The following is an 18314-nucleotide window of genomic DNA, read 5'->3' as shown; positions in this document are numbered from 1 at the left end:
AAACTATCCTTCTAAGATCAGGAACAAGACAAGGATGTCCACTCTCACCACTCCTAATTATCATAGTACTGGAATTCTTAGCCACAGCAACTAGGCAAAAAAAAGAAATAAAAGGCATCCGAATCAGAAAGGAAGAAGTAAAATTGTCTCCGTTTGCTGATGACATGATCTTGTATATACAAAATCCTAAAGACTCCACCAAAGAACTGTTAGACTTAAAAAACGAACTCAGTAAAGTTTCAGGATAAAAAATCAACATACACAAATCAGTTGCATTTCTATACACTAACAATAAACTATCTGAAATCCAAATAAAGAAAACAATCTTATTTACAGTAACCTCAAAAACAATAAAATACTTAGGAATAAATTTAACCAATTAAGTTAAATACCTATGTACCGAAACCTATAAGACATTGAGGAAAGAAATTGAAGTTGACAAAAATAAATGGAAAGATATCCCATGTTCATGGATCAGAAGAGCTAATACTGTTAAAATGTCCATACTACCCAAAGCCATCTATAGATTCAATACAATCCCTATGAATATCCCAATGGCATTTTTCACAGAAATAGAAAAAACAATCCTAAAATTCGGAGGAACCACAAAAAAAAAAGCCAAATAGCCAGAACAATCTTGAGAAAGAACAAAGCTGGAGACATCATACCTCCTGTTTTCAAACTTCACTACAAAGCTATAGTAATCAAAACAGTATGATGCTGGCATAAAAACAGACACATATACCAACAGAACAGAATTAAGAGCCCAGAAATAAACCCATACATATATAGTCAACCAATATTTGACAACTGAGCCAAGAATACTCAATGGGGAAAGGATAGTCTCTTCAACCAGTGGTGCTGGGAAAACTGGATATCCACATGCAAAAGAATGAAATTGCACCTCTATCTTACACTACTCACAAAAGTTAACACAAAATAGATTAAAGACTTAAATGTAAGAACTGAAAACATAAAACTCCTAGATGAAAACACAGAGAAAAAGCTACTTGACATTGATCTTGGCAATGATTTTTTGGATTTGACACCAAAAGCACAAGCAACAAAAGCAAATATAAACAAGTGGAACTACATCAAACTAAAAGCTTCTGCACAGCAAAGGAAATCATCAACAAAATGAAAAGGCAACCTACAGAATGGGAGAAAACATTTGCAAACCATATATCTGATAAGGGATTAATATCCAAAATATAGAAAGAACTCATACAACTCAATAGCAAAAAAATAAATAATCGGATTAAAAAACTGGCAGAGGATCTGAATAGATATTTTTCCTAAGAAGACATACAGATGGCCAACAGGTACATGAAAAGGTACTCAACATCACTAATCATCAGGGAAATGCAAATCAAAACCACAATGAGATATCATCTCACACCTGTTAGAATGGCTATTATGAAAAAAGATACAAGATGACAAACGCTGGTGAGGATGTGGAGAAAAGGGAACTCTGGTATACTTTTGGTAGCAATATAAATTGGTGCAGCCACTATAGAAAACAGTATCAAAGTCCCTCTAAAAATTAAAAATAGACCTATCATATGATCCAGCAATTGCACTTCTGGGTATGTATCTGAAGAAGATGAAATCATGATTTTGAAGAGATATCTGCACACCCACATTCACTGCAGCATTATTAACAATAGCCAAGACTTGGAAACAACCTAAGTGTCCATTGATGGATGAATGGATAAGATAGATAGATAGATTCAGCCATAAAAAAGGAAGGAACTCCTGCATTTGAGACAACATGGATGGATCTTGAGAACATTATGCTAAGTGAAATAACTCAGAGAAAGACAAATACTGTGTGATCTCACTTATTTGTGGAATCTAAAAACATCAAACTCATAGAAACAGAGTAGCATGGAGGTTGTCAAAGGCTGAGGGGTGGGGCAAATGGTGAGATATTGGTCAAAAGGTACAAATTTTCAGTTATAAGATGAATAAGTTTCAGGTATCCAATCAATGTACAGCATGGTGACTATAGTTAATAATACTGTACTATGATCTTGAAAGTTCCTATGATAGTAGAGCTTTAATGTTCTCACTATAACAACAACAAAATGGTGAGTATGTGAGGTAAAGGATGTGTTAAGTAACCTTATTATGGTAAACATTTTGCAATATATACATGTATCAAATCATCACATTGTATACCTTAAACTTACACAAGGTTATACGTCAATAAAACTGGGGAAAAAAGGGGTAAGCCTTGGGAAGAGGCTCAGGAAGGGGACCCTGAAAATGTGAGAGCATTTGAAGTCGGCTTTATGTGATGTCAGTGAGGGGTGCTGACTGAAGTAAAGGAATCAGACCTGGGTCCATACTAAATCCTTCTGGATTTACACAGTGTTAGAATCCCAAAACTGTTTGAGAAGTACAGATTGTAGAACTCCTCCAGTCCAATCTTTTTTTGGCTGAGGAAGATTCACTCTGAGCTAACATCTGTGCCAATCTTCCTCTACTTTATGTGTGGGTCACCATCACAGCATGGCTAGTGAGCAGAGTAGGTTCCTGTTGGGTACCCGAACCTGTGAATCCCGGGTCGCCAAAGCAGAGTACGTGGAACTTGAACCCCTCAGCTACAGAGCTGGGACCCAGTCCAACCTTCTTAATTTAGAGGCAAAGAAGCTGAGGCCCAGGGCACAGCTATTTAGTGTCAGACAGGATTTACTCTGAGTTCTGGGCTTTCTCTATGACTTCCTCACACTCCATTTCACTGACAAACTTTTTCAGTTCAACACAGAGTCAGCACCCATTAAACGCCAGGCCCTGTGGTAGAGGGTGGTGATTCAAAGATGCATATGAAGATTATGATCTAATTAGCGACAAAAAGAGCTTCAGAACAAATGATACCAGATAAAAATTAACAAATTTTAATTATATGGGTAAGTGCATATATGAAAATGCTAAGTGAAATAAACAAGAAATAAAACTGTATATATGTTCTGATCTCATTCTGTTAAAAAATACATAGAAATTTGAGAACTGCAGTAACTCACTAATGAGCCAAGTGTTACGGGACATGCTAAGACCTTGTGTTATAAACACTTGTACACTTACCTGACCTCCCTGCCTTGAGGGCCAGGACCGAGTTTCTGTACCCATGGTATCAGCGCATCTGGCCCTAGACCTGCCCCCAGTAGAAGTTCAGTTAGATGTTGAAGCAATGAGGTTCCCTTCTGCATAGGGCCCTCACCCTGAAGGAGCACCTCTCCTGAGGAGGAGAATAAAAGAGAGTGAGAAAGGATGAGGATAAAATGCTGCTGGGACTGGGGAGCGCAAGGATTTTAAAGGACACTCGCTGAAAGAGAAAAAGCCCAGACTAGCCTTCTCCGGACAGAAGGAAACGGACGCGCGCCCCCTGGAGGCGGCACAGGGTGCTCACAGGGTGCCCCGCAGCCCAGCCCCGGCGCGGGTCCTCGGGTCGGGTGCGGGCGCCTGCGGGGACCTGGGGCTGGCGGCGGCCCTCGCTCGGCGCTGAGACAAGTCGAGCTTGCCCTTGGGGAATACTTCCCGGGAAGCGAGGACGTCGATACAGACTGGCTTGGGAGCGGGTCTGGTTCTTCTGGATGGCTGAGGTCTAAACCTTGCCCCGGGGAATGGGACTCGAAGAGCTCGCGCCCGCCATCTCCCCTCCCCCATGTCCGAGTGTGTTCTTAGATGATCTCAGGGATGCAGCCTGTCACGGGACAGACACCTCCTGTGAATCCACTCGTGATTTTCCCTAATGGTTAATTCACTCGGGACAGAGATGCTGGGGTGAGAGGCTGCCGGGTCTGCTCCGCACTGCCAAAGAAACCCCCGTCCCCCCCCGCATCCCGGGTCCTTCCTCCTCTCCACTCGCCCCCCTCGCCCCCTCGCCTCCCCCGCGTCCGCCGGCGTCATCGCCCCCTTTCCCCTCCCACCTCCCGCCGCGGCGCTGGGCTCGGCTCTCGTGTCCTCCGCCGTCTCCGCCGCGAGCTCCGGGCGGTGCTGACCGGCGCGGCGGTGGCGGGGCGGCCCCGGGCTCGGGCTGTCCGCGAGGCTCGTGCAGCAGCGCCCCGCCCGCGCCCCCTCGCCGGCCTGGGGGACTGCCTGCGGGCCCTGGGATTCCAGCGGCGCGGCGCCCTCGGGGACCGAATAAGCTTCTCGGGTAAGGAGGGAGCCCCCCGGACGGGGCGAGACCCTAGAACTTACTTAGAAGTTGCCCTGAGAAAGGCAGGACCCACCGGAGGAGAGCTTCTTTGAAGGGCTCTGAAGATGGGGATCAAACTTAGCACTTTAAGTCCTCAAAGAAACTGCTCTTCAACAGGCAGTTCCGCGTGCGGCGTCTGCACAGTTGAATATTAACAGTAACAGTGTTTGCATTGGAATATAAATGGAATTCTTTCTTCTTAAGCAGTACCAGAGGGGACCTTCTTTATTTTTATGATTATTAACAGATGCCATTGAAAAAGGTGTAAAACGCATTCCTGGAAAGTCTACTCTGGTTGAAAGCCTCTTTGACAGTGTTGCTATGAAAGCTGAAATCTCAGTCAATCTCTTTCTCTCCCTCTCTCTCTCATCAGCTTAGCTGCACAGGTCAGCAAAAGGAGAGTGGAAAACATGTTTAGAATGAGAAGATGAAAAGAAATGGAAAAGTCTTGGACTTGCTTTAAAATTCTCTAGCAAAAAAAAAGGGGAGGCGATAGATGTCACAAGATTGGCAAAATAGTGGTAATTGTTGAAGCTGGGTAATGGGCATATGGGGCTTATACTTTCTCTTTACTTTTCCCTCTACTTTCTATTTTCTATACTACTACTATTTTCTATAATAAAGGTTTTGAAAAATTGTAGAAACACTCCCGCCTAATTCCTCTGACCCTTTAACCTGCTCATCGATTTGAAAAGAAGCTGCCTGTTCTAGCTAGGTGTTTTTTCCCCTTTTATGAACCCTGCTCCCTTCTGAATTAATTCTCATTTTATCCTAAGTACATTTGTCTCCACAGAGGATTGTAAGAGTAATATTTTGCTGCTTGGAAAATTATGCTTAGATCTGGTTTATAATTTAGAATAGAGAATATTAAAATTCCAACCAAATAAGACATCTAGGCTGGAAAGTAGTGGCCAAGCCTCATATGGGGTTTTATTAGGAAATATTAGAGGAGCTCCTTTAGTGTGGAGAGAGACTGGACTCGCCCTGCTTTCCCTCCAGACAGCTCAGAAACCTGTACGCTTTTAAGAATCTTTTACATGTTTTTAAATGTGAGATTGTTTAGCTTATGTGCTTGGTACATAGTATGTCCTCATTATATGTTAAAATAAACAATTGCTAATATGAATTAATTTTCCCTATTGAGTAAATTATTTATCTTTGTCTACTCAATGTGCAAATATCCAAGGCAAGCACATTGTATTTTAAGAGTTAGGATCCGACTTAGAATTTTGGAGGCTGAAGTTACCTCACCTAGCACTGAGTTAACTTTGCAGATGAGAAATCTGCGATTGAGAAGTTAGGAAACAGCAAAGTCAAGTTAGTGGTTCACAGTTATTATTTTATAACTTTGCTTAACTACATTATTTTTCAGCTTCCAATAGGTTAAGCTGAGGTATGATTAGCTAAAAATATTGTGATCATAAGATGCTTTAAAGTCTGAAAAGCAGCAAACCTAATATATTTACAGATCTTTGCTTTCAAAGGCCAACTTGCAAGATATAAAAATAAGTCAGGAGCCATATGCTGTGCACTTTCTAGGTCAGTGTATGAGCGCCAGCAGAGGTTCCCTGGGGGCTCTCTTAGCACCCCTTGGGTGAAATATATTCACCCCAAATTTGATTTACACCCACCATATCCATTGCGTAAATTGAAATGTACATGTCCCGGAAAATAGCTAAAAAACAAAGGGGGGTTTTATTTTTTATTGTGATGAGAAACAGAAGTTGTGGGTTACTGTAAAATAATCAACTGTGTAACTCGACCATCTTCCTTTCCCTCAAGTACTGCCAAACTCTTTAAGCAGACATGCCTTTGTCTCCATTCCTGAAACTAAACTTGAAAATAGTGCTATGGTATGATATTTTGCATAGAAATTGGCACATTGTCAATGAACTTTCTCGCCATTTATTTTCAGCCTAGAACCAGTGGAGACCTTACCCTTTAGTAATGGATTATAAAATATTTCATAAACATATGTGAAATATTTGGCAGGTTGAAGATTTTCCTTAGTGTTGAAATGAATTGCAGAGCACTTGAGAGACCATTTAGCAGTGCTGTAGGTCAGAGTGGAAGTCTGCTGGCACCACAATGGTTGTTGGAGAGCCACCTGCCAGAAAGCTGTCTGGCTGTAGACACCATTATCAGCCCTCAGTTCATCAGGATGGGCTCTGTGGCCTGAAGGTGGGTTTTCGAAATGTGACAAATTCCATATGTGACAACCATTTAGTATAGCATTGACCAGTTAGACGTCTCCCCCTGCTAAATCCTGCATACTTTTAAAATAAATTCTATTTCATAGCTCAGTGAATGTAAACAGTTTAAATGCTGGCCCTTAGATTTGCCATCACCAGGCTAGCTGTGCCATCTAGTGGTAGCAGTATCGATAGCAGGCAAGTTCCTACCCAGGAGGACTAGGAATTGAAGCTGCTTGCAGATCATTGATGAGTAAGCTACTTGTGTTTTCTTGTTTGTGGTTTAATTTAGGATTTTAGAGCTGAAAGATTTAGAAATGTTCTAGTCCAAGTCTCAGTAGCTAAGGAGGGCTATCACAGAGATTCTTAAACAAGGAAGGAAGCTTTGAACTGATGCATAGCATAGGAAGCACTCTGTATTTATGGAATAAACAAATACCTTCATCTACCCTGTTCCAGTTCTCGTTTCTCTCTAGCAGTACTGCTCCATGCTGCCATAAAGATTTATCATGATCTTCTGTTTTTAGTTCTAAAATTGCATGCATGTATAATTTTCCTTAAAATGAAAACTTTCATTTATGTTTAAGTCTCTGAACCAAACATTCTTTTCCACTTTATACCACTCCGTATTACTTCTTTCTTTCTAAGCATCCAGGGCAGGCAGTTTTAAAAACTAGATTCTTACCTTCATAAGTGTATTCATTTCCCATTGCTGCTGTAGCAAATTACTAAAAACTCAGTGACTTAAGTTCTGGGGGCCAGAAGTCTAAAGTGGGTCAGCAGGGTTGCATTCCTTCTGGGCGTTCTAGGACAGAATCTGTTTCCTTGCCTGTTTCAGGCTCTAGAGGCTACCTGCAGTCTGTGGCTTGTAGCCCCACGTCACTCTGACCTCTGCCTCCCACTTCACAGCTCCTTCCCACTCTTGACCCTCCTGCCTTCTTGTAAGGACCCCTTATAAGGATTACATTGGGCTCACCTAGATAATAAGAACTAATCTCCTCATCTTAAAACCTTTAATCACATTTTCAAAGTCTCATTTTACCAGGTAAGGAACGTATTCACAGGTTCTGGGGATTAGGATGTGGCTCTCTTTGGGAGCCATTATTTGGCATAAACAATGAGGTACACAGCCGTTAGAGGGGTATGAAGTCCCTTATAAATATCTACCAATGTTTTGACTCGTATTGTTTGATAGTAATAATTGCTGCCGTTTTTTGCGTGCTTCCTGTGATCTGATCATTGTGCTTATATATCATATTATTTTCTCACAAAAATACTCAAAAATATTATCCCTATTTAACAGATGTGGAAAATAGTGTTTGGAGAGATTGAGTAACCTTCACAAAGTCGCACAGCTAAGTCGCAAGTGTCCTTAAGTTTTGGCTTCAAGGCCACTGCCTCCACAATCACTGAAACACCCCAGTTCCTGCTCCCCATCTTCATTCCGTCACTAACACTGTTATTTTCTCGTCATTGTGACCCCAGACACCTTTTATCTTAAATACTGTCCCCACTCAATCCCCCAGTCAGTGACTAACATTCGCTGAGGGCCTAACGTGGGCCAGGAATTGAACGTTATAAAATGCCTACTCTCCTCTGCATCTGCTCCGAATTTGTGAAAGTGACTATTAAAGTTTTTACAGGTGTTCTCCAAAACCTAATCCATTTAATGCTCACTTTACATCTGTTTACTCTGACTAGTAATGCTCCCCTGCTCCTGCTGTGGCTTTTTGCCTAAGCCTGCGCTCCTCTCTGCAGTTATTAGAATAGCTGGGCCATTCCACAGTGTCTCCCTGTTGTGTGTCAATCTTTACCGAGCAGGTGGAGGAGGAAGATGGCTGGCGCGTATTTTCATGTTTGTGTGTGTGTGTAAATGTAGGCAGTGAGGTTGGAGGGGCAGATGGTGGATGGCTAAATACAGGATAGCAAGTTGTAGAAAGCGGTTATGCGATCATTGGTGTGTCCTAACATATACATTGAGGTAGAAGTGGGTATTGGCCCTACAAGGTCACTGATCTGACTAAGCAGTCCCTGACCCACACCAGCCCCTCTGGAAATGTTGGAAAGGTTAAGGCAAAATTATGTTCCGTGGCAGCATACTACACACGTGAATTTGGACAACTGCCTGACTATACATTACAAGGGACCAGATGCAAAGAAAGGCCTAAGTGTGAATCTACCACCAGGTGAGGGAGAACAGTGCAGGGCAGATCCTTCATGAGAAATCAGCATCCTCATTTTCATATACAAGAAATACAGTTCATTCAAAACATTTAATATAGTGAACAATCATCAAATCTTCCATTAGCCCACCTGCCCTACCTAAGCTAAACTATAAACTTCTCAGGGTAAAAAACCAAACAGCAAAAGAGAAACTGAGCCTTAGAATATAATTATGTCATGCCATAGTAAAATTCTATACACTCCAGATAGACTCACTCAAAAAGTCGGGTCTTTCTTTTGCTGTAAATTGCTCCCTCAGAGTAATTATTTTGACATAGACTCTCTTTCTTTTTAGACTGATTCAGTTCCAGAATTCCTAATGTAGATCCTGGCTATAAATAAGATGCAGGAAATGCAATTGAGTGTTCTGTGGCTGGGTAATGTTTAATCACACTTAAGTTTAATAGCAACCAGAAATATGTATTACAGAGCCACAGATATTCGTAGAAATGAGTAATTAGGAAAGCATTCATTTGGGAAGTCTCTAAAGTGAAGCTGTCCTTGAACAAAGCAAACAAAATACAACTAAGAATAAAGGGAGTTTTTGGGAGTGTGTGGGAAACCATCCTGAAATAAAAATATTTGCTGTAAAATTGACTTGTTAGAAAACTAAAAGTGCTATAACTTTGGCTTTATTTAAAGTGATATTAATTCACCCATTAAGGTAGAATAGTAATTATAAAGGAACCGATTATTGACTGCTGACTATGCTTTGGGCTCAGTGGTGATTCTTTGCAGATATCATCCCATTTTATCCCCACAATTATGTTATGCAGTAGACATTACTATTATCCCCACTTTGTAGATGAGGAAAGTGAACCTTAACTGAGCCTAGTGAACTGTCTAAATGCATATGCCTAATAAGTGGTCAAGATGAGACTTAGCCCAAGTCTTCTCACTCCTTGGTCTCCAGTCGTAACCACTGTGCTGGTGTAGATACTCAAATAGTCCAAACACTATCAGCAATGACATTCCTAAGAGAGCATAAGCAAACAAATAAAAAAAGAGTAATAGTAAGTCATCTCTTGTAGTTATGTGTAGTCATTTCTATCAAGATAGACCAGGTACCAATGTCGAATAGTATCTGCTCCATCAGTGAAAGTTCATCTCCATATCCTGAATTCTTGCTTCCTCCCTAACTCCCTTCCACTCTGTTGGTCTCCATCATGCAACCCACAGTCAACTATGTGTACGCTGACTCACGGTGGAGAGCGAGGACTGCCACCTCACTTTCATTAACCAAAATTGGAATCTGAAGCCCCATATCCAAGCCATCTGGAAAGTGACAGTGAAGGTCATCATTATTATGGAAGACAGGAAAAAGGAGGAGGATGAGGGAAGGCAAGAGACATCAAAGCTTTCAAAATATTATAGCTTTGTCGCCAATCGGGACTGTGTCTCTTTAGATCAGTGAGTTGGTGCTTTTGGATGACGGGCACATGTAGACATAGCCACTGAACCGTGGATTGCTCTATTGGTAAGAGCTGTCATTTACACGACATCAACATTCTACCACAGGGCAAACTTGGTTTTTCCAAAAGAAAGTGTGCTGAAACATTTGTCCAATTTTAAATTACAGACCAAATTAGGCTAACTAAATTCCTGTCCTCTTATTACTGTGATTTGAGGCCATATTACAGGCTCTGCCTTTCCCCTGCCCAAGGATAGATGTGGCATGGCCTTTATTCCTGTGGTGTCCTGCAACAGAGCTCCCGCCAAGGGTGCTGGACAGGGCTGGTGAACTGAGGGCACTGCATCATCTGTAGCATCAGCTGTTGGAGGCATTACGGACAAGCCTACTGAATTTGAATCTTTTCAGACATATTAATAAATCACTTATATCAAAGTAAGTTATATTTGTTCTTTATTAAATTGCTGAGCCATTTGATATTAGCAGTTGCTAACACAGTAAAAGAGCAAAGTTCAGAGTAAATGTACTTTGTCCACAAAGATGAAGTAGATGTCATTTGAAACCCAGTTGAGCAATCATCCCTAGAAAGACTGCTCAAGTGCTGCTCAGGCTGCTGCACCAGGGCCTTGGCTGCTGCACTGGTTCTCAAAGTGTACCGTCAGAATTGCCTGGAGGGCTGGTTAAAACATAGGTAGCTGGGAACCCACCCTCTCCTGGAGAGTTCTGACAGTAGGTCTAGGGTTGGCCCTGAGAATGAGCATTTTTCACAAGTTCCCAGGTGATGCTGATGCTTTTGGTCTGGGGACTACAATCTGGGCATACCCTCATATGACAGAATTTATTTGGCCATACGCAAGTACCAAACTTTATTAACAAACTGATATTCTTTTGAGTTGTTCATGTTTCATTTTGAATTCAAAGTCAGGAAAAAAACCAATGTCCCAGCTCCAAGCAGTCAGGGAGGAGAAGTTCCCCATAACTCACAGGAGGGTCAGCCTTTTTGTTCTGTTCAGACCCTTCAACTGATTGGATGAGCCCCACCCACACTAGGGAGGGCAATCTGCTTTACTTAGTCTACCAATTCAAATGTTAATCTCATCCAAAAACACACTCCTAGATACACCCAGAATAATGTTTGACCAAATATCTGGGCACCTTGTGGCCCAGTGTAGTTGACACATAAATTAACCATTACCTGGGGCTTTCTTAAAAGTCTGCCTATGGAATTATGGCACAGGGTGCATGTTTTATTTGATAAAGAGTGGGGGAACTTCTATATTTGAGACCCATATTCCAGTTTAGTGTTTGTATAGTAAAAGATCATCTTTTCAGTTATTTTATATTTGCATTCTGCCTTTCTAATCCCTAACTAGGTAAAAAGTTGCAAGACTAAATTAAATAGTACTGAAAAAAATAAAACCTAACTAGGGAAGCAATACTACAGTACCATGATTTAGACATCCTCTATTTTGCCTAGGAATGACTTTCACACATTTATTACTCCACAGATCATTAGTATCAAATGTTAAAATGTACAGAGGGATTCTATGTATTTCTCAATGTGGATATTTGGCTGATTTCAGTCTTTGATGTAATCATATATGAAGTACACAATGAACAGCTGTTGTCATAAAGGGCTAAATGAAAAATCAATTTTTAAAAATTTGTTTTCCCACACCAAAAAACTCCTTTGATTGAAATTTTGCTAAGAATCAAGTAGATAAAAGATATGAATATATCTTTTTTTAATCATCTATTTTACTCTGTTAATAAGCTAAGAGGCAGCAAATAACTCCGATTTTGGCTTTTTTTTTTTTAGGCAAAGACATAATTTTTCATCTTGGGACCTACCCAGTTAAAAAGGATTTCAAGGTCTCAGTAGAGTTACTGAAATGTTAGCCTTTTTCACTACAATCCAATTAAATAAATGATGAAATGCTCATTATGAAAATTGCAGAAGATAAAGAAAATACTGAGTGGCTCAAGAAAGTCATTACCAATATAATTACTGTTTTGTATAAAACAGTATATTTCGCCAGTACAAATTCGCCATGGTAATGATTAGAAAATATTGTGACATGAGTGTGGATTTTTTCTGAAGTATATTCTTTATTGATTTTTGGACAATGTCCATCATTCTTGGAGATGAATGCCGTGTCTCCAAAATAAAACAAATTACAAGCTATTCAGCAAACAATACGGTCTAATATTAACCAGAATCACCATTACTCGGCATTCAAGTGTGAGCAGATGAAAAAATGGAAGTTTCAAAATTATCTAATTTTGCTGATGCCAAGTTATAGTAAAGATTATTATAAATTTGCTTAATCTGTTCAAATATATGATGATTCCAATTAATTATGTCATGTTTTGGTGAATATATCATGTTTAAACAAGAAAGAGGTTAATGTAGTATGCATTTTTGTTTTATCAAAAGAATATTAGTTTGTTAATAAAATTCTGTACTTGTATATAGCAAAGTGAATTCTGTTGTACTAGGAGATGCCCATATTCAACTCTGCGTCAGAGACAGCTTTCACTTTTTGGTCCAGTGCACAGGATCCAATGGGTGTGCCTTGGGTTGTGGGCATTCCTAACATTCTTCGTTAGCTTTGTTTTCTGTGCAAAAAAGCTTATCAGAAAGCATGGAGAGTGAAAATATTGTAGGAATAATCTAACCTTGAATTGCCTCTGCTTTATGCAAAGTGCAAATCATTTGCTAAGCGTTTATATTTTAGCTATTAGTTAAAAACAACTTGGAGCATAGCTTCTAAATTTCAAAATTGCTGCTCCAAAGAGTTCTACCACTTCCCCTTACCCTCGCCCTTAGATGGTGAGACCCATGATGAAAGGGACTATATTTAATCATGATCATGTTCCCCCAAGTGGCAAATTCAGAATCATAGCCTGTGCTCCCTAACTTCTTACAACTAATTTTAATATACAGTAAAATCCCACTGTGATGCACTTTTGTATGTTGCTTTGCTTAGATGGTAGTTCCAAGCACAACTTTGTTAAAAAAAAAAGTGCAGGGTATATTTTTCTTACTTTAGCATAAATGGTCTGTGTTGTATATTTCCTTTATGGTAAGGGGTTCTACTTGTAAAAAACAAGTGGGCCAATAGTGATGAACCCACTTATTTATTTCTAAAACCTCTACTGCTTTTAGAATATTATCCAGTGATTTCAATTGTGCCGTCGATCAGCTTGGTCTGCAAACCATGGTTCAGGGAAATTCACTGTATTCCAGTGAATGTGTTTTGAGCTCTGTGCTGTGCATTTACACTTTAGAGATGGGAATTTATGGAGCTCGGATTTTAAGGAGCTAAGTGCAGGGAAAGTCAGGACATCTGCTGCTATCTTTGTTTCTAAGTCATCTGGAAATAAGGTTGTAGGAGACCTAGGAAGGAAGGGACTGGGGCTTAGGCAATAGACTACCCCAGTTAGCAACCCCCATCCTACGCTCCCATGCATTGGGCTGTCTGGGGAGGGAGAGGTGGAGATGGAGGGTGTGGGGTTGGGGGTGGGAGGTAGGTTAGGGTTGGTGGAGGAAAGGCTGGGTAAAAACCAATTTACTGATTTTGGAAATCTGTATGAGCCTACTTAGCAGGGTGTCTAATCTCAGTAAAATCTAAATAGAGTGAAATAAGGGCTCCTATTTGTGGTGAAGGTACATCAGGATCCAAAGCCTCAATGAAAAGGATAAGTAACATATTTTTAAAAAAACCACAACATTGTAAAGCTTCTCTTTCTTTTCTATTTTTAAGGACAAAATAGAAGAACAAAATGGAAAATATGCTGTTTTGGTTGATATTTTTCATCCTCGGGTGGACCCTCATTGATGGATCTGAAACGGAACAGGATTTTATGTGGCACTCGAGAAAAATACCCCGGCTTGTCAGTGAGAGGACTTTCCATCTCACCAGCCCCACCTTTGAGGCAGATGCTAAGATGGAGTTAAATAGAGTGTGTGGCATCGAATGCCAGAATGAACTCCCAGCTCCCAGCCTTTCTGAACTGGAAGATTCTCTTTCATACGAAACTGTCTTTGAGAACGGCACCCGAACCTTGACCAGAGTGAAAGTTCAAGGTTTGGTCCTTGAGCCAACTCTAAATATCACCACAAAAGGAGCATCAGTTAGGAGAAAGAGACAGGTGTATGGCACAGACAGCAGGTTCAGCATCTTGGACAAAAGATTCTTAACCAATTTCCCCTTCAGCACAGCCGTGAAGCTCTCCACGGGCTGCAGCGGCATCCTCATTTCCCCCAGGCACGTTCTAACTGCTGCCCACTGCGTCCACGATGGAAAGGACTACGTCAAGGGGAGTAAAAAGCTCAGGGTAGGGCTGTTGAAGATGAGAAATAAAGGTGGTGGCAGGAAACGTAGGGGTTCTAGGAGGAGCAGGAGAGAAGAGAATGGTGGTGACGAAAGAGAAGGTAGCAAAGAGAATCTGAAGGAGAGAGCCAAGGCTGGGAGAAGAAGGAAGGAATCTGGTCGGCGTGGGCGAGTCGCTGAGGGGAGGCCCTCCTTCCAGTGGACCCGGGTCAAGAATACCCACATTCCCAAAGGCTGGGCTACAGGAGGGAGCGGAGACGCCGCCTTGGACTATGACTACGCTCTTCTGGAGCTGAAGCGCGCCCACAAAAAGAAATACATGGAACTAGGCATCAGTCCAACCCTCAAGAAGCTGCCCGGCGGGATGATCCACTTCTCGGGATTTGATCATGACAGGGCCGATCAGTTAGTCTACAGGTTTTGTAGCGTGTCCGATGAATCCAGTGATCTCCTCTATCAATACTGCGATGCTGAGTCGGGCTCCACTGGCTCCGGGGTCTATCTGCGTCTGAAAGAGCCAGACAAAAAGAACTGGAAGCGCAAAATCATTGCGGTCTATTCAGGCCACCAGTGGGTGGATGTCCACGGCGTTCAGAAGGACTACAACGTGGCGGTGCGCATCACTCCGCTCAAGTACGCCCAGATCTGCCTCTGGATGCGCGGAGACGACGCCCACTGCGCTTACGGCTGACGGGAGCCCGCCCCCGGGGCGTGGAGATCTAAATCGCGCAGAAAACCCGTGCTGCTTATTGTAGCAAGATCACTTCATAGGTGATGCCTGGACTTGAACCCTGTCAATAGCATTTCAACATTTTTATAAAGTTACTTTTTCAAAATTAGATTTTCATGCATTTAAAAAATGTTTAGGAACAGATATTGAAACTAGATGGGCACTAGTATATATTCTTCTTTACAAGATGATGTTTCATTTGTGGGAAAATTTTTGTTTTTTTCTGTTTTCTTAAAAATTAGACACTCTTTAAAACTGAAAGCTGGTATAAATAATATGTGATTTCTTAATGGACTTAGTCTCAGGGTCCTACTCTAAGAAGAATCTAATAGAAGGCCGGTTGCATATTAACTGTGAAACTGCATATACAGATGTAAACAGTAACAGATTAGAATCAGGTTAGAGACAGAAATTCACAGCACACATTATATTACTGTGAGATGGACCCCTTCAGCTCATGCCCTCCGTGTTTATATTGTTTTCTGTTGGGTCTGAGAAATTTTAGTAGTTTTTTTTTTAAGAATTACAAGGAACGGCAAGCTTTATAAACAAAACTATCAACTATTTTACTGTTTTAAAAAATATCAACTGAAGTATTATTTAAAAATAGGAGAAATACTTTGTTCTATAAAATAAATCTAGTTTAAAAACAGGGAAGCTGAGACATTTTAAGATCTTAAGTTTTTATTTAACTAGTATTCAGAACATGGACTTTTCAGGTATGTATAGGGAAGACAGTTCAAAGTTACGAATGATCACATATTGAAAGCCATTTCATTTTATGCTATACATTCTCCTCTGTATGAAGTGTCATAGTTTTAGACAGAGAATTCCATAATCTTTTTCAAGAGAAGGCCTGTTCTTTTTGGTGAGGAAGAGTGGCCCTGAGCTAACATATGTGCCAATCTTCCTCTACTTTGTATGTGGGACACCACCACAGCATGGCTTGATAATCAGTGTGCGGGTCTCTGCCCAGGATCCGAACCCGTGAACCCCAGGCCGATGAAGTGGAGCCTGCGAACTTAACCACTATGCCACAACTTAACCACTATACCACCCGGCCAGCCCTCAAGAGAAGTCCATTCTCCCCCTTGACAAAATTCAGCTTTCTTCATAGGCCCATAGGCATATTATTTTGAACAATTCTCTGACTAGTAATTTTAGATATGTGCTTTCTTAAAAATGAATAGAATTTACAAATATAATTTCTAAAAGAAGGTTCTGATTATTGTCCTTAGGGACCCAGTCTGGACCGTCACTCTGGCCATCATGGCAGCCATGGCAAACAAGGTTCAGCGGCTGCCCAGGGGCAAAATACAGAGTAGGCACTCAATAGGTGTTTCTCGAATGAACAAATATTTGCTGAAGGGTTGTAAAAGGGGTTCAAGCCATTATGTTTAAAGGGTTTTAGTGATTTGTAATAGAGTGCACCACAAATTCAGGAATTGAGGGCCTAATTTCTGGTCTGTTCTTCCTGGCAGTTTCTAGGGTACACATTCTCTTCTCTCATGACACACCCAAATCATTGATTCTGCCTGAGTTCAAATTTATTTTATCTGTCATTATTTTTTTAAGAATGAGAAGTTATACCCTTGACTAGTATGCAAAGGAATATTTGATTGCTTTATAATAAAAGGCGATTTTGTAAGTAGTATCCAAAATAGCTGAAATTCAATATGTGTACATTCTTTTATAATGTGAATCTGTTAAAAATCATTCAATAAAAAATTTAAAAAAGTGTAACTCTTACTGTATCTGTATATATGTTTTATATACAGGGTTTCAGCAAGGATTAAATTAACTGTCGCTTATTTTAAATGATTATATTTAATTCTAAACACATTTCACTGAGTAGCATGTTATCATTGGTGCTATTGACTCAAAAATTTTGATCAGATCTTTTCTGGGGAAATATCTATATGATCACGGTAACTAAAGACGTTTCAAGGTGAATTTTGCACACTTACACGCTTGCAAACACACACACGTAATCTTCATCTTAGATTCTTAGAAAATAATTTCAGAGATTTGAGTAATTTCGGAGTAATTTAATGTGCTTAGTGTCAATAGATTGATGTTTGAGGTTAAAAGCTGAATATACATAATTTCCTTAAAATCATTGTACTTTTCAAAAATATAAAATTTAGCTCATTTATTTGCAGAGGTTTATTTGATTCTCTCATTCTCTTCTGTTTTCCAAGAGAATCATGAATCTTATATGACCTTATGATCACCAAAATGTACTACATTACTCAGAAAGTTTTAACTTCACAGACTTTTTCTGTTGTGCTTACAGGTTTGAAATAGAAAATTAAATTGAATTCACTTAGCTAAACAAATATACTCACACACACATATGATGTCTACTGTGTGCAAAGGACTGTACTGACTTACTGCTTGGAGAAACTTATCAATGGTTGTATTCAAATAACTATTTACAAAGCCACTGAAACTTAAGACCGTGGGTTTTTTCTTTACCCAAAGAACATATTTCATTTTATTGCTTGATTGATTGCTCAAATGGATAAGTGTGTGGGCAGAAAAGACTTAACATTTTTTTCCTTTTTGATGTGCTTCTTCGTTAAATCCCAAATGTTGATTTTGAAAAAGATTTAAATGTACGTATAACCAAGATCAGCGTTCTGGACAAATCATTACCCTTTTTATTTGTAGATCAAAGAGTTCTTTGAAATTCTTATTTCATAGAAAGAATCTCAGGATTAGAAGAGACCGTAAAGATCATCTAGTTTAACTCCACAATTTAGATTTTAATTTCCCTCCATAGCATTCCATTCAACTGGTTGTTCAGTGATACGAAAAAACTTTCACCACTTAAATATTATTTAGTTATTAAAATTAATTCAGGACTATAACTTATTGTTTTAGTTTAAATTAGTTCAGTTTGCTACATACTGTAAAAATTATATTGTATCTTGCATTTTATCCCAGCATTGACAAATTCAATTACCCTAGTCCCCCCTTATCCATGGGGGATACCTTCCAATATCCCCAGTGGATGCCTGAAACCATGGATAGTACTGAACCCTTTATATACTATGGTTTTTCCTATACATATATACCTATGACGAAGTTTAATTTATAAATTAGGCACAGTGAGAGATTAACAACAATAACTAATAATAAAACAGAACAATTATAACAATATACTGTAATCAAAGTTATGTGAATGTGGTCCCTCTCTCTCTCAAAATATCCTATT

At 40.1% G+C, this 18314-nt stretch overlaps 1 protein-coding gene across 1 annotated transcript; it reads left to right on the top strand.

Annotated features, from left to right (window-relative positions):
* The first annotated feature begins 3861 nt into the window (after positions 1 to 3861).
* PRSS35 (serine protease 35) lies at positions 3862 to 16826 on the top strand. The gene is made up of 2 exons (XM_058566867.1): positions 3862 to 4159; positions 13795 to 16826. Exon 2 carries the CDS (start codon positions 13814 to 13816, stop codon positions 15053 to 15055), a length of 1242 nt encoding a protein of 413 aa, XP_058422850.1. The 5' UTR covers positions 3862 to 4159; positions 13795 to 13813; the 3' UTR covers positions 15056 to 16826.
* Positions 16827 to 18314: the final 1488 nt, after the last annotated feature.

Source organism: Diceros bicornis, chromosome 23 (assembly GCF_020826845.1).
Source record: "Diceros bicornis minor isolate mBicDic1 chromosome 23, mDicBic1.mat.cur, whole genome shotgun sequence".
In the NCBI taxonomy this organism is placed as follows: domain Eukaryota; kingdom Metazoa; phylum Chordata; class Mammalia; order Perissodactyla; family Rhinocerotidae; genus Diceros; species Diceros bicornis.
This window is presented reverse-complemented; position numbering and strand designations above follow the sequence as displayed.

Coding starts and splice junctions, on each gene's coding strand:
- PRSS35 (XM_058566867.1), top strand. CDS start 13,814: ATGGAAAATATGCTGTTTTGGTTGATATTTTTCATCCTCGGGTGGACC.